General features: G+C 36.3%; 1 protein-coding gene across 5 annotated transcripts in view; it reads left to right on the forward strand.

Annotated features, from left to right (window-relative positions):
- Positions 1-24,955, forward strand: part of MYCBP2 (MYC binding protein 2) — a 310,493-nt gene that overhangs the window by 87,314 nt on the left and 198,224 nt on the right. For all 5 annotated transcript variants that reach the window (XM_081083308.1, XM_081083309.1, XM_081083312.1 and 2 more), the window contains exons 8-17: positions 1,059-1,155; positions 5,223-5,296; positions 5,435-5,573; positions 6,941-7,017; positions 9,423-9,627; positions 10,973-11,137; positions 13,122-13,280; positions 18,924-19,128; positions 22,556-22,701; positions 24,650-24,751. In XM_081083308.1, coding sequence (XP_080939434.1) covers positions 1,059-1,155; positions 5,223-5,296; positions 5,435-5,573; positions 6,941-7,017; positions 9,423-9,627; positions 10,973-11,137; positions 13,122-13,280; positions 18,924-19,128; positions 22,556-22,701; positions 24,650-24,751 — 1,369 coding nt within the window. The remainder of the gene's footprint in view (positions 1-1,058; positions 1,156-5,222; positions 5,297-5,434; positions 5,574-6,940; positions 7,018-9,422; positions 9,628-10,972; positions 11,138-13,121; positions 13,281-18,923; positions 19,129-22,555; positions 22,702-24,649; positions 24,752-24,955) is intronic.

Below are 24,955 nucleotides of genomic sequence, written 5' to 3' on the forward strand. Positions count from 1 at the left end.
TGTTTGTTGTTAGTATCAAATAGTAAAAGATATTCAAAAGCATTTTGAAAATTAAAGAAATTACTATTGTTAAATGAAAAATAATCCTACTATACAAACTATTGGGGGGCATTTTGAAATTAATATTTAAGATATCAGTTTCTCAGTAATTGTCTCTTAAAACTTAACCTGGTTTAAAATGTCTCATCGAATTTTTATTTGCCACTACTATATTTTATCTAATAAATAATGCCATGGAAAATAATCATTACAAAAATATGTTCAGGGACATATCACTGTCTAAAACTACTACTTTATTTATTTTTAAATATTAACTTAAATATTTCTGTTATTTTTCCTTAAAATATTTGTTAAACTAACAGTGGTCATTTCTCTTATTTACTTAGCAAGTGATATAATAATTTTCACCAAAATGTGCTGTCCAGTGCAGAACCTATATATCTAAAAGCCTAAGCAACTATTATGACTGAACGACTGGAACAGATGGTCGCTATGATGCGCAGTGACCATCAGGGGGCAGACGCTCAATGCAGGAACTGCCCCCTGGTGGTCAGTGTGCTCTCACAGCTAATCTCCCCTGGTCCCTCCCCCTGGCCAGCCAACCTCCCGCGGTCCCTCCCCCTTGCCTGGCCAACCTCCCACGGTCCCTCCCCCCTGGCCAGCCAACCTCCCGTGGTCCCTCCCCCTTGGCTGACTGACCTCCCATGGTCCCTCCCCCTGGCCTGTCAACCTCCCGCGGTCCCTCCCCCAGTTGGCCAACCTCCCATGGTTCTCCCCACCCCCATACACGAATTCATGCACTGGGCCTCTAGGGTCTAATAAATGTATCTGAGAATATAACAGGTTAATTGATACCCAGTGATATACAATTTCTCCTTATTAAAGTTTACCCATGTTCTTATATTTTTAATCTTTACCCTGTCTTACACATCAGTAGTGATGTATTATTATATCTCAAAAAACCATAATACACAACTGTATGACTACTTTTACTGCTAAGTTGGTAATGAAAAAAAAAATTTGACACATAATATAGCAAAATTTTTTGTTGTTATCAGGGTTATTTATTGTATAGAGATGTGAATAACCACAGCATGACAGCCATAAGAATAAGCCCTGAAACACTGGAACAAGATGGTACTGTCATGTTACCAGGTATGTTAGTGAACACCTCACTTTTTTCTTCATATTTTATTTTAAGAGATGTGCATGTTAAGCTATTTAGACATATAAAGAATGAGTAGCAAGGAAAAGTGCCTGTTTACAAATAGGTTAAAAAAATCTTGACATGCAAAATATTTTATAGTCTATATAAAGTTAATACATCTAAGGAAAACAAACATCAAGGATATAGTAAAAGTGTTTTCTTTATTTTATTTTATTTATTTATATATTTTTTTAATATATTTTATTGATTTTTTACAGAGAGGAAGGGAGAGAGATAGAGAGTTAGAAACATCGATGAGAGAGAATCATCGATCAGCTGCCTCCTGCACATCCCCCACTAGGGATATGCCCGCAACCCAGGTACATGCCCTTGACCAGAATCGAACCTGGGACCTCTCAGTCCGCAGGCCGACGCTCTATCCACTGAGCCAAACCGGTTTCAGCTATTTTATTTTATTTTAAATTATAGCCCATGTGCAGCCTGACCCCCCACCAAGGCTATTTCAGCTGCTGAATTAGTGGGGTGATGTTTGTTGTTCTTGATAAAACCACAGCTCTGGCTCTCATATAGCTGGAATAAAGAACCTCCTGTTTATTTTTACTTTAACAATGCACTTGGGGTTTTCTTCTATTTTTAAAAGGTTTTCACAGACAAAGATTTCAGGGCAGCTCAGAAATTTTTAAAAATTCCATCATTTATACTTTTAATAATACTCTGATAAGATTCCTTTGGTTTAATTGTGAGGTTTTACTCATATTTATCACTCAAATCACTGAGCTGTCTAAATGCTGAGGGAGTAGATCTTAAATTTTGTGGAATATTGGGCAAATGTATAATATATTCTCAATTGGAAAGTCTTTGAATTTGCTTATACCTTTAGTAGATTCTGAAAGACTTTATATTAAAATAATTGAATACTTAATATATTTATCAATAATTTCATGGTAAGCAGCAATATTACCTCTTGTGCACTTTGCCATCTGAAAATGATAGAGAACTACTTCTGAAGATCACATTGGGAAGGATAGTTGTTCCAAGCCTGCTTGTTACTTTTTAAATATATTTTTATAACTTCATCAAACATTTCTTTGAGCATTGCTATATATACACATATCCAAATTAGTATAAATGACACTCTGTTAAAGAAAATGCCACATTTTATGTGTGTTTCACAAAAAAAGCTGCTTTGGAAATCAGCTGACTTATTAAAACAATTTGTAAATAGTCATCTGTTTTTAGATATCTGTACAGAATTTTTTTAATGTCACAAGTTTGGACCATGTCTCTGGTTCGAATAACAGTAATAATAGTAATATTACATATTTTAAAGTAATAACGTGCGTCCCCATATAAAAGGGATTATACAGGGTGGGGGAAAGTAGATTTATAATTGTAAATACACAAAACACAGTTTGTTCTTGTATTATTATCTGTTAATTGTATTTTCCATACAAACAACTGTAAACCTACTTTTGTCCCACCTTGTATTTAATGTATAGTATTATCTAAACAAAAAGAACAAAATTCATTGTAACTCCACTTCCCATATATAAATATTATAACATATTGGTGAATGCCCTTCCTATCTTTTTCCTATGTATGTGTACATACTTGTAAAAAAGTGATTTTATGCTCCATACTGCTTTTTAACCTATCCTGTTCACTAATCATTATGAATAAATTTCCAGACTATTAAATAGTCTTCCACAATATAATTTTAATGTTACAAAATATATTCCATTCATTAACATATTGAGATGGAAGTTTCTTCCAATTTTTTGCAATATAAATTACACCATAATGAGTGTCCCTATTGCTCTGTCTTTGTGCAAGTTATTTTAGGATAATAAACTGAAAGAAATTCTTAACCTTCGTCCAACAGATGGATACTAATATAAACAATTTACTTCTGAGAAACCCTCATTTAATAGAGATTGACTGAGAAGACCATTTTTAAATGGTCTGTCTTCAGCTGTTGTATTTATTACACCATGATAAAAAATGCCTTACTACTATCTTCAGCTTACATTATTTAATATATGAAATGCGACTTTTTACCAATACAAGTGTGGCTTTCTGTGTTTCATAAATACGTATCGTATTCACTGTGAAGAATGAAACAAACTTTGGGAGGATAATCCCATGTTGTGTGCCTTACGAACTGGCAGATGTTGCTTGATATTTCCTGAAGATGCTGTCTTATAACATTACATGATGGATAAAGAAAGGATAAAGAGAAAATCTTTTTGAAACCACACAGCAGGAAGACTTGCCCTCAAGCCTGAAGAAGCCTTTTTCCATCTTTCCATTTCTTTGACCTGGACTGCAATTTCTTCAACAGCACTATTTTTTCTCTCTTTCAAGCTACAGGCAGCTCTACCCTATAGCTTTATAATCAAGTACAAGCAGAAGGGAATTGTCTGGATATAGACAGAATTGAATACCATGTTTAAAATTGATATAAATCTGGTAATTCTTTGAGCTTCATGATCCACCTTGTCTTATAGTCTAGTTCATAAATTAGTTGTTTTAAACCTAGTATTATTGATGAACTCAAAACGTAATTTTTCCCCTATTGTCATTTTAGCCTTTATGTGTTGGCATATTTTTTGTATTGTATCCTTATGTCATTTACTCTCCATGTCTGGTGACAGGTTGCCTCAGATCATGAGGGTTTTTGCTACTCTTCTTGCGCCGCTTCAGTCCTCACCCCTGCAATTATCTGAATTATAATGAGTTTTTCTTCTTTGCTTTTTAGTTTAAAATCTTACTGCTTAGAGCTTGAGAAGCATCTTTCTTGCGCCTCTTTGTATTCTGTACAGTGGACTAGGAACTCTTTCTTTCGATTTCTCCTCTCTTTGATTACCAAGTCTCTTGGGCTACCAGTGGGCCTTGTCTCCCAGTTTCTATTTCCAGTTTGTGATCACTGAATTCTCTATTTGGTAAGGGTCTGCCTGTGTTTTGCATATTTATAATAAAGAAGTATGCTAGTATGAAGCTCCTGGGCAAAGATACAGAGTAATCCATCTTATTTGGGTGGGTTCCATTACTGCATTCCAAAAACAGAATTTTATGTTTTGTTGATTCAGGTGCAAATAGAAATTAAATATTATTCTCTTGGTATTGTAAATTAATGGAGTGATTCATCCTAGTTCTCTGCAGTTATTTTGGGAAGCGTGTGTGCTTTTTTACTTGCTTGCTGAACATTTATTTTTCCAAAAGGATACAGTTTATGCTTAGATGTTGATTTTGCTTGTAGATTCATGTTATTTAGTAGCAGTCACTAACACATGCCCCAGTGGTCCTTCTGTAATACTGGTATCCCTTGTTATAATCGCGCTTGTGCATTATTTTGATCAAAGTATATAGTATACTGTTCCACATATGGACATATTGACAAAATATGGTATTCCAGCCAAAATTTATGAGCACTTTCAGACAAAAAGAACTACATAAGCATAAATTTGTCTGTTCTATGAAGGATGAACATTTAAAAATTGTATAACATGCTAACTGTTAAAAATGCTGGGATTAAGCATGAAACGTCTAAGTAGAAACTGTAAACCCAGTTCTGTTTTATAAAGCAAGGGATATCTGTAGTTGGGCACCATAGACTCAAGTACAGAAGTTTTAGGTCCGTCTGTATTTTTCTGTGACACTAATACCTGTTATGTATGTCCGAGGAAGAGTGTTGCTTACATTCGCATGTGATTGTATTGAAATGATTATAACCTATGACTGTAGTTTGTTTATTGTGGTGCATGTTTATGATCAGACTTTAATACTAATTCATTTTGAAAGTAGGTGGGCTCTGAGTTTCTTGATTATGGAAGATTTATAAATGTAAGCACAAAATGTAATAAGTATTATTAGTTGAATTATTTAGTTCCTGCTAATTTGTAATTCTTTATTAAAAAGCACAGTCTCCCTTTGAGTTTAAGTTTATCCTTATTGCGTGGAAAAGTCTCATTCTGACTTCATCAGAGGAGTAAAGTCATTTTGTGAGGTGTTGGTTTATAGTGTAAAATAATTACTTTTTCTTCCTTCTGCACAGATTGCCACACTGAAGGTCAAAATATTTTATTCACTGATGGAGAATATATTAATCAGATAGCTGCTTCAAGAGATGTAAGTACTCTGAATCATGAGTAGCTGATGTAAATGGAATCCCTTTCTTATATATTACTTGATTTGTGTTAAATGGAATATAGAGCCTTAAAAGATCAATTTATGCAACATAATACTGTGGATGTTTTATTGTTTTAGGATGGCTTTGTTGTCAGAATATTTGCCACCAGCACTGAACCTGTTCTACAGCAAGAATTACAACTTAAACTGGCCAGAAAATGCTTACACGCCTGTGGTATCTCGCTATTTGATCTGGAAAAGGACTTGCATATTATAAGTAGGATGGTCAAATAAGCCTTTATTCCATATTTTAATTTTTAAGTTCTTTATTCTTTTGAAGACTAGCACTGTTTTCAGCAGTGTAGCTTATATTTTAGCAGCTATTTTGCTGTTACTTTAAAGCACACTTATGAATTAATATGTATAAGTATCCAGGAAATATGGCCTTTAAACAGTATGATATATGAATGCCATTTTAAGGAAGTGACTAATAATTTTCCATTTTCATTTTCAATAGATCAAAAGAAAATAAGTTTACATTTGATAAGACTTAGATGGACAATGCTTATGGACATCATTAGTTTATATGCTCCATCTATATTCAATTGTTTAAAATTTGAACACTTCTTTTGTAAAATTTTACTACAGTGATATACATAGTTATCTTTTTGAAACATTTAATTTTGGTTTGGAAATATTTTCAGGATAGCCATAGAATGATCCTATAAATTGTGGAAATGGTAGTTGACCTAACAAATTGATTAATAATCTTTCATTTTGATACAGATATAGAGACAACTTCAGTGTATTTCTCAGATTTAGTGTAATTATTCTAGCAGTGTTGTAGTAGTGATTAGTACTACTAGTTTCCATGGGGTTTCACTTTTGGGTTAAACCTGCTGCAGGGTTAATAGTGCCACTTTTTAACATATAGTGATTTACTTTCATACTAATTGAATTTTGTAGTATTTTTTCATAGAAAAATATTGAATTGAAATTACAGTTTTTAAATTTAACAATGCTATGAGCTAATTAATTAGTAACTTGTATAATTGGACAAAATCATAAAATGTGCCATATATAATTATTTACTATTAGTTTTATAATTTGAAAATGCACACATATGTGCTCAAATTCCTAAAATTTTCTGTAGTAAAAAGCATGGAACGGAGAATTTGAAGTACCTTAATTCAGATATTTGCATGGCATTATTCATGCTCAAAGGTCTGGACAAACCTCATCAAGCTTTATATTTATTTATTTATAAACTAGACAGTATAATTGTGAGGATCAAATAGAATAAGGTTAAATGCATTCTATAATGTCTGCGCACTAAAAATGTGTTATTCGTTCAGTAATTCAAGGGATATTGCTGGCATTGCTTTAAAAAACTTTTTTATATTTAAAAAATTAATCTGACACTAGTTTGGAGCAAATTAAGAAGTTTATGGTGACCATATCTTCCCTTGGAGTAATGTACCTGTTGTTAATAATTTTCAAAAATTCAGGCATATGACATTTTGTCGTACTTGTTTTTGTTTATATTAATTGAATTGACTTTTTAATTACTCAAAATAGTGCAAATTGTGCGTGAAAATATTTCTATTAAAATAATAGAATTTATTAGTCTTGTTGTATTATCAGGTACAGGATTTGATGAGGAGTCAGCAATTCTTGGTGCAGGACGAGAGTTTGCACTAATGAAAACGGCAAATGGAAAGGTAAATTACTATTTTAGGATTAAAAATTAACATTCTCTGCTTTAAGAGATAGTCGGTACAATCAGTTGATTAGTTTATATAGTTCACATGTGTAAACAATCATTTTAAATTTTGATTTAAATTATTTCATGTTATATGGTAAAATTTTGTGCTAAAGTATGAAAGAAAATTGACATTTAAGAATATAAAACTTTATGAAATCTTATATTTTTATAAATATTTACTTTTTAATTATGGGACTCTGTGTAATTTTTTGAGTTGGGGATAAATTCACATTTTGTGTTTATTTTGATGAATAGGATATCCATTGCAAATTTCTATAAATGAGCAGAAATATATAGACTGCAGGTTGGAGGAAGTAGGAGCATGTGTAATTCAGTTATAGATTGTAGAGGTCAATCTATGGAGTTGAAAACTTTTTTCTTATCTACTGCCTGTGAGGATAAAGTAAGGTAATTAAAATAATTCTAAAATTTCTATGCAAACACAGTGTTTTTGTATGTAGGGCTTTTTATACTGGAGAAAATGACTTGAGAATTTTCTGAACTTCTTAAGTGTTTTGAGTTTTGAGTATATTTATTAAACATATTTTTCATATCTATTCAGGATACTTATAAAGTATCTTATAAAATTGAAAGATGATCTGTCAATCTGTGCCATGCTTCCATGCCTGTGGGCCTATTTTGTTCGTGGATTTATTTTGGTCATTAGATTACACCTATAAGTGAAATCATGTGATACTTGTCTTTCTCTGACTGGCTTATTTTACTTAGCATAATACTCTCCATGTCCCTCCATGGTGTCTCAAAGGGTAAGAGATCCTTCTTTTGTACAGCTGCATAGTATTCCATTCTGTAAATGTATCACAGCTTTTTTAATCTTCTCATCTACTTTGGACAGTTTGGCTGTTTTCAAATCTTAGCTATTGTAAATAGCATTGTTGTGAATATAGGGGTGCCTATATTCTTTCTGGTTGGTGTTTTGGGATTCTTAGGATATATTCCTGTAAGTGGGATCATTGGATCACATATTTAATTTTTTTAGGAAATTCCATATTCTTTTCCATAGTGGCTTACCAGTTTGCATTTCCACCATCAGTGTACTAGGTTCCCTTTTCTCTATATCCTTGCCAACACTTGTTGTTTGTTGATTTATTGGTGGTAGCCAATTTGGCAGGTGTGAGGTGATACCTCATTGTCATTTTAATTTGTATTCCTCTGATGATTAGTGCCTTTAAGCACTTTTTTATATGCTGTCCATATGTCCTCTTTGGAGAAGTGTCTACTTAGGTAGACACTTTTAAATTGGATTGTTTGTCTTCCTTTTGTTGAGTTGTAAACCAAGGAACAAAATAGGCCCAGAGGCATGGAAGCATGGCTGGGACTGATGGATCTCAGAGGGAAGTGTGTGTGTGTGTGTGTGTGTGTGTGTGTGTGTGTGTGTGTGTGGTGCGTCGAGCCAGCTCAGACAAGGGTTCGAAAGCCTGAGTAAGGGTGGCGAATGGATGAAGAAGTGACAAAGAGAATAAGCTGGGTCTAGGTGGATCTTCCTGTGCCTGGCTGAGGCCACAGGGAGAGATCCAGAGGCAAGCTGAGCCTTTATTTTATAGCCAGAGGTAAACAAGATAGTGGTCACCATAGTTACAATGTTCTTGTGAGTTTCACTTGTTTTGGGAGGCTTGCTGCATCTCCCACAGCCTATTAGCTTCCCAGATAAGGTCTAGGGAGTGTCATAAGGTCAAGCCTAATTATGCTAAGAGGACTGTGCCCTCTAAGCTGGGACTTGTTTGTGGCTTTGCCAGCAGGTCAGATCGAGGCTTAACCCTATAGCCGCGCCCTGCATATATGTGTGGGGGGGGGGGGGGCGGGGGGGGCAGGGTGTGTGTGAGGGGAGACACAGAGAATAACCAAATAACTTATTTGCATATATGCATATTCCATGGACATAGGCAGTAGCTTGGTTAAGGCCTGAGGAGAAGCAGTGGGGGAAAATGGGGGACATCAACAATAAAGATAAATAATTTTTCTTAAAAAAAGCTAAATTAAATTAAGGCATCAATTTAATTTTTGTAGATTTTATTTTTGTAATACCCTCAACAATAAAGATAAATAATTTTTAAAAAGAAATACTAAAAAATAAAATAAAATTGAGAGACAAAAGATAAGTATTCTGAATAGATAGGAAAAACCTATTATGTCTTTTTGGAAAAATATGCCTGTTTCTCTCCTCAGCTCACATAAGTCAAATAATATTAAAAAAGAGTTTGGGTTCTTGTTATTTTTGTTCTTCAATAAAACATGGAAGGTTCTGTCAAGTAAAACCTGGTACACTACTCCAAAAGTCATTTTAAGTCCTGTTTTCTATTTCTTCTTCTTCTTCTTCTTTTTTTTTTTTTTACATATCAGATATATTACACTGGAAAATACCAGAGTCTTGGAATCAAACAAGGTGGTCCTTCAGCAGGAAAATGGGTTGAACTACCAATTACAAAATCTCCAAAGATTGTGCATTTTTCCGTTGGACATGATGGCTCTCATGCCCTTTTAGTTGCAGAAGATGGAAGCATATTTTTTACAGGATCTGCTAGTAAAGGAGAAGATGGAGAGTCAAGTAAGTTAAGTAATCAACTGGATAGTCAGTAAAAATAGTGTAGAATTTATTAACGTGAGGCATATCAATTTCAACTGCAGTTACCTCACCAAGTTAATAGAGGATTTTAAATTGGGGCTTATTCAGTTAATGGTGGTGGTATACTGTTTACTAAAGAACTGTGATTGCAGATTGTATTCTGCAGTTCATATGCATGAATTTTTATATGCTTTATGTTTACTTGGCTATTTCTCTGTTTTTGTCAGTTGTTACTATTTTTACAAACTTACTTATTTCAATATATTATTTTAAGTAACCCCAAATTTTGAGAATAATATATATTTCAGAATAAAGTAAACCTTATGTAACCTTCTGTATTAGTGTCAGTTATTGATGGATCACTGCTCTTGGTGTTATTTCTCTAAGATGAAAGCAAACCCGTAGCAATGAAGTCTTCCTCAAAGTGTCCTGTTTCTCTTTTTATAACTTCGCATTTACTTTATACAGTCTAGCACACTGGGGTAGCATCTTACGAGGAGTAGGTTTGAAGTCAACATCTAATGTAAAAATCATGTGTAAATAAAAAGACCTCGAAAAAAATCCCTTAAAATAGTCAGAAGCTTTAGCACAGCCACTTTTTCCTTCTAGCATTCAGAGTACCAAATAACACAGTTGCTGTGTGTATCTATGTGGACCGTGCTATATGAAAAGATATAATGGCATTTTTAAGTCCAGAACTGTACCCCGCACAGCAGAATGTTTTATTCTGAAAGGCATGCAAAATTCTGGTTGAATAAAGAAACAGGAAGATGGATATTTCCCATATTTTACTGATTTTAGGGATTTAGGTTTGGAAAGCAGAGGTTGCTTGAATCCTCCACATTGAATTTATTTACTTTCCCTCCTTCTGTATATTTCCCTTTCTTACACATTGACTATGTGTAGCTACTTAATATGTTTTGAATGAATGAGGAACTGATTTTACTTTCAAGGTTCTAACATAAGAATATATGTAAGATAGAGTTTGAGAGAAAAGGGAATTTTTAAACATATGGTAATGAAATGGTTTTGATAATGTAAATAGCTAATCTTGAGATTGGGCTTCCCAGAAGTTTGGTAGAAGATTGTGTTTCCCATTGGGAATTTCATTGTGCTACAAAGAAGAAGATATGACACTGATAGCCTAAATTTAATTAACTAGATGAGGCTTGTAAGATTGACACATTTTAATTAACATGTTGGGAAACCTAGGCCTTTGTGAAAATAAAGTGTGTCATAAGTGCAAATAACATGTCTTTTTCCCTTGTGGTTTATATACAAATTATTTTTACTTGTACATTGATGCCTTAATTTAACTTTTTTAAAGCTAAGAGCAGACGGCAATCAAAACCCTATAAACCTAAAAAGATAATTAAGATGGAAGGAAAAATTGTGGTGTATACAGCCTGCAATAATGGAAGTAGTTCTGTTATTTCTAAAGATGGAGAGTTATACATGTTTGGAAAAGATGCCATTTACTCTGATAGTTCAAGTAAGTTAAATTTAAATACTATTTCACTTTTATCCAAACAATGTTCAAGACTAGACATTATGTATTGCATAGATATGTCTAGAAAATTAATATTTGTAGACTGCTTTCTCTACATTTTTCACATTTACTCACAAATAAAACATTTTGTGATTCCTTCCTGTATTATTTTTGGGAACACACTCTAGTTTTATCAGAATGAATTATGGCACTTGGCTAGTGCAGCTGTATTTCAGCTGTTACTTTATCTGGAAAGCTTTCCCTAAGCTCAGTTAGATGCTCATGTGACATGTTTCTGGTAGTGCTGTGGGGAAATTATTTTTATAACATAACTGATTTATATATGATAAATTACTTATCTCCTCTCCTCCCCCTGTTAGGTAGTTAGGGAGAGATTCTCTTTCCCTTATTTACTACTAGAGGCCCGGTGCACTGGTGGGGTCCCTCGGCTTGGCCTGTGGGGATTAGGCCGAAACTGGCTCTCCAACATCTCCCGAGGGGTCCCAGATTGCAAGAGGGTGTAGGCCAGGCCGAGGGACCCTACCGGTGCATGATCGGGGCGGGGAGGGACCACGGGAGGGCTCCAGCCAGACCCCAGCAGCAAACTAACCTACTGGTTGGAGCATCTGCCCCCTGGTGATCAGTTTGCATCATAGCAACTGGTTGAATGGTCAAACGAATGATCAAGACACTTAGCATATTAGGCTTTTATTACATAGTACTAGAAGCCCATTGCATGAATATTTGCGCAATAGGCCTTCCTTCCCCTGGCTGCCGGCACCGGTTTTCCTCTAGCACCCGGGACCCAGGCCTTTGGTCCAGCCGCAGCAGAGATGCCAAACCTCAAGGCTAGGCTTTTCCCCTCCGGCCGCAGTGAGACTTGTCTTTTCACCTACTGCCGCAACGAGGCTTGGTTTCTCCACTACGGCTGCAGCGGAAAAGCCAAGCCTCTTCAGTCTTCAGTCTTCACTTCGGCTGGAGCCTTCTGTCTTTGCTCCACTCCTGCATATGCAAATTAACCGCCATCTTTGTTGGGTTAATTTGCATAGTCGCTCTGATTGGCTGATGGGCGTAGCGGAGTGACACCAATTTTCATGTTTCTCTTTTATTAGCGTAGATTATATCCCCAGTGCCCAGCACAGCGTCTGGTGGATAATAGGGGCTCAAGAATTACTTGTTAAGTGATTGAGTGACATGTAAAACAAAAGTTTAAGAAGTGAATATGAAGGATAGAACTAACCAGATAGTTTTTTATTTATGAATTTTGATTTTAAAAACATATTTGTTTGCTAGGTTTTCTTTCTGGCACTTAGAATTGAGTATAATGATTGGGCAACCCACTTAGAAGGTGTTTATATGAGGTAAATATGTAAAGCCTAGGGAAATGACATATAACAAACATTCATAGCAATTATTAAGTTGAACTGTGCTCAGGTGATATGTGAGTTGCTTAATGTGGTAATAATTAGATTTGTAGATGGCCTTTATGTCAAATGAATAAAAATTTTGGGATGGGCTCATGTATAGTTTAAAAATAATACTCAGTGTAACTATTGCTTGCTAAAATCCTTTTGGCTAGGGATTCATTATAACATTACAAAATTAATTTAGTACCAGTCTTATGGCCACTTATTTCTCATTTTGGTGGGTTATTTTATCCCAGAAATGAAAAGTTCTGCATTGAGCCCTGGTGTTGTTTGGCTAAGTGGTTAGAGCATCAGCCCTTGGACCCAAAGGTCACACTTCAATTCCCTGTCAAGGGTGTGTTTGATCCCCGGCTCCAGTTGAGGAGTGTGTGGGAGGCAACCAGTGTCTCTCTCACATCGGTGTTTCTCTCCCCCCCATCTCCTTCCCTTCCATTCTCTAAGATCAATTGAAAAAATATCTTTGGGTGAGGATCTAAAAAAAAAAAAAAGTTCAGCATTGAGGTGGTAGGCTCAGAAAGGCTTTTTTGTTGTTTCTTATTAAATTCATATCTTTCCTATAGGTTTGGTAACAGATTTGAAGGGCCATTTTGTAATTCAAGTAGCTATGGGCAAAGCACACACTTGTGTTTTAATGAAGAATGGAGAAGTTTGGACCTTTGGAGTAAATAATAAAGGACAGTGTGGACGAGACACTGGTGCCATGAACCAAGGTGGGAAAGGTAGGTGTTACTGTATTAATGTTAAATTGTGTGTAGACTTTTCATTAGCTTTTCAGAACAACATGGTAAAGAATCTTACTATTTTCAAAACAAATGACTCCTTGATTTCACACTCACAAATTAGGAAAACCACTGAATTTCTTGTTTATTTGACAGTATATCACTGGAATAATCAAATATACTTTACACCTTTAATTTCTGAGCAAGTGTTTTTTACTTGTATGTTTTCTTAATTTTATATAAATATAAGAGCACTTCTTTGATTTAGCATCTTTGGTGACTAAATTTTTCTAAAAAGTATTTTCAAACCATTTTTGGCAGCAGTCTGTCTGGCAAGTATTATCTTCCCATTTAACAGTATACGCTGCCTGTAATTCAGTCAGTTCTTAACAATTAAGAATGATCCTTAAGAATATTTGACCCTTTATCAAGTCATAAATTGTGGATACCCCCCATCCACCGTATGCTTTGCTTAAACACTAAAGGTATTGAAGGTAAGAGAGGCACTGATCCATGCTTGTGATTTTGTTTTTGTTATAGTTTGTGTCTACTTCATTCTTGCTCTCAAGTTTTACTGTAGCTGCTGTCAGTGCCTTCTTACACCCTTCCCTCCAATGTCTGGTTTTCTTTTTTTAATTTTGTGTGGACTTGAGAATAGGAAATATATACATATTATTAGAACTAAGTATTAAGCTCTTTAAAATACAAATACTTTAAACTATGGCCTACATAGTTTCAGGATTAATATTTGTATAAATTAACAAAATCAAGTTTAGCTCTTTGGGGGTCTTCTTGATGGCAGACTCATCTGGATATTAAAGCCTACTGGTTTTTTTCCCCCCCTTAGCTTCTTTATATATGTGTGTTTTTAAAATTCTTTAGTTATTTTTAATTCTTTTGTTTTTAAAAGAGTAAGTCTGTTAGAGGAATATTAATTTTTTAAAAAGAAGGAAGAACAAAAGAAAAAAAAGAAATGGATAACTCCAAAATAGAAATATTGCTAAACTAGTGAACCAAACTAAGAGGGGAGAACCCTTTTAGTTTCCCTATTTAAGTATGTATTCAAATTATGTTTTATAAGAGTTGTGAGCTGAACAAAATTGTTTCTTTATTATTCTAAAACTTTTGTGAAATTTGGCATACATTTACAACTATATTGTAGATTCTTAGTGTAAATTTTGTAATAACCAAAATTAAATTGTTAAAATATTTTTTATTTATTAGAAGTCACACCTATTCTGTAAGTATTGATTTAGAAAGCATGCCAATATAGTAGTGTAAGACACATAATGAGTACAGATTGCTGGCTCATGAAGAACATAAAGGGATTTTTAAAAGTTTAAAAAACTTGAAAAGTATAGAAAATAATACTGAAATATTAAAAAGTTGTATGTCTACCACCATATCTTACAATTTTTCAATCTAAAAAATTATAGATAAGATTCCAGTGTCCTGTATTCCTATTCCAAGGCTTAATATTATACTCTCTCTCCAGAACTAACCACATCATGACTTTGATTAATATTCTTTCAGTCGTGTTCTATTTATTTTTTCTTTTTAAATTTTATTTACTTATTTGTTTGTTTGCTTCTTTATTTTAAAATCTTTATTGTTGAGAATAGTACAGATGACCTTCTTTTACCCCCCATGGCCCCCTTCCATCCGGTTCCCTCCCCACCCCAAGCTTTCACCATAGGTAATGTCTGCGTCCATAGGTAATGCATATATGCATATAAGATCTTTGTTTAATCTCTCCCCCCTTTATCCCCTTCCCTCTGAAAATCATCAGTCTGTTCCATTTCCATGTTTCTGATTCTATTTTATTCACCAGTTTATTCTGTTCATTAGATGTTTTTAAAATATATATTTTATTGATTTTTTACAGAGTGGAAGGGAGAGGGATAGAGAGTTAGAAACATTGATGAGAGAGAAACATGATGTGCCCGCAACCAAGGTACATGCCCTTGATCGGAATCGAACCTGAGACCCTTGAGTCTGCAGGCTGACGCTCTATCTACTGAGCCAGACTGGTTAGGGCTCATTAGATTTTTTATTTCTTTATTTTGATTTTTAGAATCAATTGTTGATAGGTATTTATTGCCTTTTTATTGTTCATATTTTTTATCTTTTTCTTCTTCTTCTTCCTCTTCTTAAAGAATACCCTTTAACATTTCATGTAATACTGGTTTGATGGTGATGAACTCTTTTTGCTTTTTCTTGTCTGCGAAGCTCTTTATCTGACCTTCAATTCTAAATGATAGCTTTGCTGGGTAGAGTAATCTTGATTGTAGGTTTTTGTTATTCATTACTTTGAATATTTCTTGCCACTCCCTTCTGGCCTGCATAGTTTCTGTTGAGAAATAAGTTTACAGTCATATGGGTACTCCCTTGTAGGTTGTTCTTATATTTTATGTGAAATACATTGCACACATATATTTTACAAATAAAAGTAAAGTACTTTATAAGTGCTTATCTAGAAGCAACCAAACGACCAGTTGACTGGTCGACTGGTTGCTATGACGCTCACTGACCACCAGGGGGCAGACACTCAACGCAGGAGCTGCCTCCTGGTGGTCAGTGCGCTCCCACAGCAAACCCACCGTAGTTGGCTAACCTCTTGTGGTCCCTTGCCCTGGCAGGCCGAGCCTCCCACGGCCCCTCCCCACAGCCAACCTCCCTTGGCCCCATTCGGGGCCCCTGAACGCCAGCCAGGCTGAGGGACCCCACCCATGCACGAATTCATGTACTGGGCCTCTAGTCTATTCATATTTTTCTGCAAATTTTTTTTTTTGTCTTTTCACCATCATGTTTGAAATATGTCCATGTTGGTACACATAAAACTAGATGATTCATGTTAATTGCTGTGTAATAAAAACCATAACACTACCATACCACAATATATTTATTCTCCTGCTAATAAATGAATTTATTTCTAATTTTTCACTATTATAAATAATTTTAAAACCTTTATACATATTTCTTGGTAAACATGTGAGACTTTTTCTAGTGAAATTACTATGCTATAAATTTCAGCTTTGTGCTAGATTTTTCTTGGAAGAGATTGTACCAATTTATACTCTTACTAATAGAGTTTGATTTTCCACATTACTCAAGTAGTCAATATTGACAGACTCTGATTTTTGCCAGTGTAATGGCTGTGACGTTGTAATTTTTTACTTGTTATATTGAAGTATAATATATATGCAGAAAAATACACCTAGCATAGGTATGTATTTTTATGAATTTTCACAAACTGAACATATTCTTGTAATCTGCACCCAGGTCAAGAAAGTTTCTTAACAGTACCCAAAGAAAGCCCTTTTATGTTCCTCTCCAGTTGCTATCCTCCTCTTCAGTTAACACTGTACATTACTTTTGCATACTTTTGTACTTTATAGATGGAATCATGTAGTATCAATTCTTTTATGTCTGATTTCTTTTCACTCAGCTTTACTTTCATGAGATTCATCTATGTTGATATGGTTAGCTGTAAGTTGTTCATTCTCATCATTGTGTAGTATTAAATTGTGTAAATATGCCACAGTTTTAAAACTTTTGCTAGTATTATGGACATTTGGGTAGTTTCTAGTTTGGGTTATTATGAATAGTGTTGCTCTGAACATTTCTAGTAAATATTGGTGAAAATATGTTTGCATTTCTTTGGGGTATACAATTAGGAGGAAAATTGCTGGGTCTCTCATTTTTCTCTTAATTTGGCATTCCATTGGTTATGAATTGTAAGTTAGACTATCTTTTCAAATTTTTCTTATTTTTCTAGCTTTTTCTTATTAACTTGTAGGAATATTTAATATATTATGTTGTATGTGTACAAATATTTTTTACTAACTTGTGGATTCTCTCTTTTATATTTATGGTTTTACTTGTATATAATTTTTCAATTTTGATGGCAAGTTTTTTGTATGTTTTTTTTTTAAATAAATTTTTGCTTTATGTAGTTAGGTTGGGCCTTTTTCCCATATGGATGAGAGTGTGCTTTTCTACTTGGCAATGTGATTGATATTGCTTTGAATTTTAGAGATTATTTTTAGGATAATAATTATAGTACAGTTGGGATGATTAAGTAATACATATAGACCCAGATAAGTGCTCAATATATTTTAGCTCCTGTTCTTATGAAAAATAGTCACTTTGGCCGTCTTTGGGATTGCTTTATTTTAACTGTAGACATGCATAGTTATCCAATACATGGTTATCTAATTTTCCAGCCTGTACATAGATTAGAAGTGGCAAATATAAAAAAGGTTATATATCCCATGAGTTTATTTCTTGATTAGACAGACCTATATACTGAGTCTATTATAGGTGTAAGTGATAAAAAGAGAATAAGGTTGACTAAGTTAAGAGGTAACGTGAGTAAGGTAATACCTTGTCTTTGAGGATCTAAGTTTAATAGAAAAGACAAAGATTAAAAATAATTACCTGATTCCCACAGATTTGTTCTTTTATTATATGCTCGTGTAGCACTATATGTTCCTTTATAAGTCTATCAAAGTTGTAGATTTACTCTTTTCTGTATGGTTGTTCAATTAATGTGTGTCTTTATCACTAAGTTATAAGGTTTATAATAAATTGTCCTCAGTGCCTAAAGCAGAGACCTACAAGCCATCTGCTCAATAGCCTGTTTTTGTATGGCCTTCCAAGCTAAAAATGGATTTTATACTTTTAAAGGGTTATTTTTAAAAAGTGTGACACGGGCTTAATATGACCCATAAAGCCTGTATTATTCACAATCTGTCCCTTTACAAAAAATGTTTTGTCTCTGCCATCAAGGGAAATGCCCACGGCATTTAGGTAGATATTCAGTAAAAAAAGAATAGTTGAAGGAATTATAACACAGTTAAGTTGTAATTGAGGTATAAACAGGTTTAAGAAGATAGTGACTGTTTCCTTCAGAAAAGTGGTAAGTGCTTTCCTTGGGAATGACTTCTGAGCTGAGTTTTTGAGGGCTGAAAACCTTTCTGGTTGATGAGGTGTAGAGAGGCAGGTATATGAGGTAGAAAGAGAAATGGAGCAGGAATGAGCAAAGGCCCACAGCATGAGAAAGGACACAGGATGTTTAGAAAGCAGAGGGAATTTAGGTTCGGGTAGAATGTAGTTTGCATCGAAGAAGTGAGTTTGGAGAAAATTGGGAGCCATCTTGTGAATGACTGTATCTTGCTGAGGAATTTTGTAAATTGTGAAGTCATAGGATCAAGTATATGTTTTACAAAGCTGATTGCTAGCAGTGGAAGGATGTTCTAGTTGGAAGGACTCTTGACTTAAAGTGTGGTTAGGAATCATTCTTTGGTCTATTGGACAGAAGTGTTGGCAGTGAAGATGGAAAAGAGGGACTAAAATTAAAATCCGAAAAAATTAAAAATATGATTGACAGAAAGCAACAACAGCTAAGAGATGTTTCTGTCTTCACTCTTTTTGCAGAAAAGGAAATGGGGAGAGCACTTATTAGTAGCCCCTCAACTAAATTTTATTTTTCTTGCTCTTATATTTTAGCATTTCTTTGTATACTCGTTTGGATTAGTATATGTTGTATATACATACAGTATTTAATTGGGAAATATAAATGTCAGTTTTTTAGACATGGAAATAATCTACTAAAATGTTATAAATTGATCTCTCAAATAGGGTTTGGAGTTGAAAATATGGCCACAGCAATGGATGAAGACCTAGAAGAAGAACTAGATGAAAAAGATGAGAAGTCTATGATGTGCCCTCCAGGCATGCATAAGTGGAAGCTGGAGCAGTGCATGGTGTGTACTGTCTGTGGAGACTGTACAGGTTATGGAGCCAGCTGTGTCAGTAGTGGGCGTCCAGACAGAGTTCCTGGAGGGTAAGAAAAAGAATTAATATTGAAGAAATAAAAAGTTACTAGAAAATGCATACAACACATTTCTTTTCAAAATTATTTCAGAGTATTCTGTGTTATTTCTTTTTTTATTTTTTATTTTTAATCCTCACCTGAGGACATACTTAGAGTAGGGGTGGGGAATTATAATCAATTCTAATTTAGTGTCATTTTTATATAATTTGATCCATTTAAAGCATTATTTTTAAAAAGGTCATCTTTTTCAAGGCTTGGGCTGTGCCTTCATTTGTATTTTTTTTTTAAAAAAATATGTTTTTATTGATTTCAGAGAAAGGAAGGGAAAGGGACAGTGATGCGAGAGAATCATTGATGGGCTACCTCCTACATGCCCCACACTGGGGATTGAGCTTGCAACTGGGGCATGTGCCCTGACCAGGAATCGAACCATAACCTCCTGGTTCATAGGTTGAAGCTCAACCACTGAGCCATTTGTATTCTTTCTAAGACTGCTTTAATAACACATATGAATTTTTTTCTGAGTAGAATTATAAAAAACACACACATATAGAATGTTTTATTAGGGATATATCCTTTTAAATTGAATTTACTTTTTGTAATTTTAGGAGTTCTAGGAACTATCATGGCTCAAGTTGCATTGCACCTGTTATATATAGTTTTTATTCTTACTGGATCACTTTTTTTTTTTTTTTTCAGGGTCTGTATTGTCATTTTAAAGTTAAGGTGTGAGTTAAGCACAATCAGAATGCAGATTTTTCCCTAGAATGTTAAGGAAGATTTTGATTCTTATTTTTGTGTTGCCATTTGTAGCCAATGTAACATAATGGGGTATCCTTTGCAAGATTGAATTAATTATGGTAGATCTTTGTATTATGATATATCTGATCTTTATAAGATCAGATTTTGATAATTAGCTTACTTTGGAAATTAAAGGGAATCTTGTGGGAAAAATATCAGCCATGGTGAGGACAGCCAACCAACCCCTATAGTTGACCTTCCTATTTGACATCTCCTTAGTATAGTCAGGTGCTTCTTCCCAAATAATGTTTGGATCTACTCGGAGTACGTTCCCAGAATTATACTATGGCTAACATAGTGAAACAGATCTTAAATAGCAGGTCTTCTCTCTTAAACTACTGAAACACTATGATTTTTAAACAGTACATTTGATTTGCTTTTTTAGTATATGTTAAAATATTTTGGCTCTCTTTATCAAAGGATAATTTTTCTTTTTTTCCTTTTTTTTTTTTTTTTTTGTTAATCCTCACCCAAGGATATTTTTTCCATTGATTTTTAGAGAGAGTGGAAGGGAGAGAGAGAGAAAGATAGACTGGTTGCCTCCCGCACCACACGCCTGGACCAGGTCAGGAATTGAACCTGCAACCCAAGTATGTGTCCTTGACTGGGAATTGAACCTGTGACCCTTTGGTGCATGGGCCAATGCTCTAACCACTGAGCTGCCAACCAGAGCTGAAGATAATATTTCTTTTATAAGGAGTTGAAATTTATCCTCCTGGAGATGTCTCAATCTATTTCCATTAAAATTAAATGTATCCAATATCTGAACTTAAGTAATCGATGCATATTATAAATGAATTTATAATTCTCTTGTCCTTCCTGAAATCATTCATTCTTCTTTTTTTTTAAAAAAAATATATTTTATTGATTTTTTACAGAGAGGAAGGGAGAGAGACAGAGAGCTAGAAAACATCGATGAGAGAGAAACATCAATCAGCTGCCTCCTGCACATCTCCCACTGGGGATGTGTCCGCAACCCAGGTACATGCCCTTGACCGGAATCGAACCTGGGACCTTTCAGTCCGCAGGCCGACGCTCTATCCACTGAGCCAAACCGGTTTCGGCATCATTCTTATTTATATGCTTCGCCTCCTGAGACTTACTGTCAGTTTTCAATAATTATTTATAGATCAAATGGACAATACCTAACCAAGTGCAATAATTTCTTTACTAATGAAGCAGAAATGAATACATGGATAAAGTCAACATTGGAATTTGTTCCGGGACACTAAGCACTATTAAAAATGACTTCAGTTATAAAATTATGACTATATATTTTAGAATAAGTTTAAAAATAAACATTATTTTTTAAATAGTGCCTACATACAATTCAGTAGGGCATTTTTAAAAAATATATTTTATTGATTTTTTACAGAGAGGAAGGGAGAGGGATAGACAGTTAGAAACATCGATGGGTGAGAAACATCGATCAGCTGCCTCCTGCACACCCCCAACTCGGGACATGCCTGCAACCAAGGTACATGCCCCTTGATGGAATCGAACCTGGGACCTTTCAGTCCACAGGCCAACGCTCTAGCCACTGAGCCAAACCAGTTAGGGCAGTAGGGCTTTATTTTTTATTTAAATATATTTCATTGATTTTTTACAGAGAGGAAGGGAGAGGAATAGAGAGTTAGAAACATCCATGAGAGAGAAACATCGATCAGCTGCCTCCTGCACACTCCTTACTGGTGATGTGCCCTCAACCAAGGTACATGCCCTTGACCGAAATCAAACCTGGTCCACAGGCTGACTCTCCATCCACCAAGCCAAACTGGCCAGGGCTCAGTAGGGCTTTTTATCCTTTTTAGGATAGGAGGGAAATGGAGACTAATACATTAAGCTGGCAAGGTGGGCTGTCCACACCTCCCTTAACTTATCTGGTAGGTAGGAATATTCGTTTGTTTACTAACCAAGCCATCCAGACCACTTAATAGTAAAGCTGCTGGTCCTTCAATAATTGTGAAAATGTGAAAAATACTTGTTAATAGCAGCTTTGAAGATAGAATACATTTGTATTTTCTGTAGAAATATGAGGAACTTAATAAACTTTTGTTTTTAATTATTCATCTATTCATACCTTTCCTTAAAAATTGTCACATCATGCTCCTGATCTGAAGGGTTAATTTCATTTTTGCCTCATTTAATTTAATCTCAAAAATGCAGAAAAGTTTTTTTTTAATTCTTTATTCTTGAAAGTATTACATATGTCCCCTTCCCCCTCATTGTCCTCTCCCAGCCTGCCCCTGCTCCCCAGCCCTAGCTTCCCTCCATCCCCCATTGTCTGTGTCCATTGGTTATGAACATAGGGATGCATATATCCTTTCTGATTGGTGTTTCTGACTTTTTGGAATATATTCCTAGAAGCGGGATTGCTGGGTCAAATGGAAGTTCCATTTTTAATTTTTTGAGGAAACTCCATACTGTTTCCCACAGTGGCTACACCAGTCTGCATTCCCACCAGCAGTGTACGAGGGTTCCCTTTTCTCCACATCCTCACCAGCACTTGTTGTTTGTTGATTTGTTGATGATAGCCATTCTGACAGGTGTGAGATGGTACCTCATATAGAAAAGTGTTTTAAGGAAAGAGTAGAAGGATTTCAGTTAATTCTTTTTTTTGTTTGTTTGTTTTAAGTATCTGTGGTTGTGGTTCCGGAGAATCTGGCTGTGCTGTGTGTGGATGTTGCAAGGCTTGTGCAAGAGAGTTGGATGGTCAAGAGGCAAGACAAAGAGGAATTCTTGATGCGGTGAAAGAGATGATACCTTTAGACCTTCTATTAGGTAATTTGCTTTATTGTACCAAACATCTTGTCCTCAACTCAGTAATAAGGATAGTTTATACAATTTCTATTAGGTATGGTCTAAAAAGTTAAGATGACCCTATTTAATGTAAGGCTAATATGCATATTGTCCCTTTGGGAGTTCGACAGACCAGAAGTTCAACCGCTCGCTATGACATGCACTGACCACCAAGGGGCGGTGCAGAACAGAGGAAGGCCCCGGCCAGCAGCCGGAAGGCCCTGATAGGCCCTGATTGCCGGCCAGGCTTAGGGAACCTACCTGTGCATGAATTTCATGCACCGGGCCTCTAGTATCACATGTATTGTAACTGAAAATATGTCATTAATAAAGGGAAGAAATTCTTCTTTTCTTTTTTGCTAAGATTCTTGCATTAAAAATAATTTGTTTTAGACTATTTTTGTTAGCTTTTATGTTCTTGAATTTCATATAGTTCTGTTACGTCTATTATCATATCTATTAGAGGCCTGGTGCATAAAAATTTGTGCACTCGGGGGGGAGGAGGCCCCCTCAGCCCGGCCTGTGCCCTCTCGCAGTCTGGGACCCCTCGGGGGATAATGCCCTGCTGGCTTAGGCCTGCTCCCGGGTGGTAGACGGTAGGCCCAGTCCCTAGGTGCAGCCCCTGGTCGGGCTCAGAGCAGGGCCGATTGGGGAGTTCGGGCGCCACCCCCTGTCATACACAGAGCAGGGCGGATCGGGAGGTTGTGACTCCACCCTCAATCATGCTCAGGGTAGGGCCGATTGGAGGGTTGGGGCACCATCCCCTGTCACACTCAAGGCAGGGTCGACCTGGAGGTTGTGGCGCCACCCCCTGTCATGCACAGAGCAGGGCCAATCAGGGGGTTGGGGCACTGCCCCCTGTCACGCACAGAGCAGGGCCAATCAGGGGGTTGGGGCGCAGCCCTCTATCACCCACAGAGCAGGGCCGATCAGGGGGTTGGGGTGCCGCCACTCTCACACTCAGGGCAGGGCCGATGGGGAGGTTATGGCTCTACCTCATCACACACAGAGCAGGGCCCGTGGTGGGGGGGGGGGGTTGGGGGCGCCACACCCTGTCACACACAGAGCAGGCCGATCATGGGGTTGGGGCGCTGCACCCTGTCACACACAGAGCCGCAGGGCGATCAGGGGGTTTGGGCGCTGCCCCCTATCACGCTGATTCCGGTGCCGGGAGGCCTCGCGGCTCTGCTGATCCCGGTGCTGGGAGGCATATTACCCTTTTACTATATAGGGTAGAGGCCTGGTGCACGGGTGGGTGCCGGCTGGTTTGCCCTGAAGGGTGTCCTGGATCAGGGTGGGGGTCCCCACTGGGGTGCCTGGCCAGCCTGGGTGAGGGGATGATGGCTGTTTGCAGCTGGTCACACACCCTTCAGGGTGCGGGTCCTCACTGGGGTGCCTGGCCAGTCTGGGTGAGGAGCTGAGGGCTGTTTTCAGGCTGGGGGTGACTGAAGCTCCCAACTGCTCCTTTTTTTCTTTTTTTTTTTTTTAATTCTGGGCCAGCTTTAGCTTTGAGGCTTGGCTCCAGCTCTTAGGCCTCCGCTGCTGAAAGTAGGTTTCTGGCCTTTGCTTACAATGTTGTGATCCGGCTGGCTGAAGCCCGGCAGGTTTCTGGGGTTTTGTTTAGCTTCTATGTTTGTTACATAGTTGGTTGCAGCTCAGAGGCCGGCAAGGCAGGCGGGGAACGTTGGAGTCCTCCGTCACTGAAGCAAGCAAGCCTCATGTTAGTTTCAAGCTGCCTGGCTGCCGGCTGCCATCTTGGTTGACAGCTAATTTGCATATTGCCCTGATTAGCCAATGGGAAGGGTAGCGGTCGTACGCCAATTACCATGTTTCTCTTTTATTAGTGTAGATTATATTATGTGTTTGTGTGTGTATAAACATATATCTATATATATTTATATATCTATAAATTTTTTTGGTCAATCATTAGCTGTCCCAGTGCCTGGGGTTAACATTGAAGAACACCTTCAGTTAAGACAAGAAGAAAAACGGCAGCGAGTAATCAGGAGACACAGATTAGAGGAAGGAAGAGGTAAGATGTAGCTGCAGAGAAAAAGTATTTGAAAATCCATTTTCTTACCCTCTACTGAGACCACTAAAGATACAGAATAGGCTGATTTGGTAAGAAATTGAAGTTAAAGTTAGTAACATTCTAGTACTCATGAAAATAATGTGAAAATATTCAGGGTATTTATGATTGTGCTAATTAATAACATACATTTAATTCAGTACATTA

The sequence above is a fragment of the Myotis nattereri genome, assembly GCF_964212035.1.
Source record: "Myotis nattereri genome assembly, chromosome: 2".
In the NCBI taxonomy this organism is placed as follows: Eukaryota; Metazoa; Chordata; class Mammalia; order Chiroptera; family Vespertilionidae; genus Myotis; species Myotis nattereri.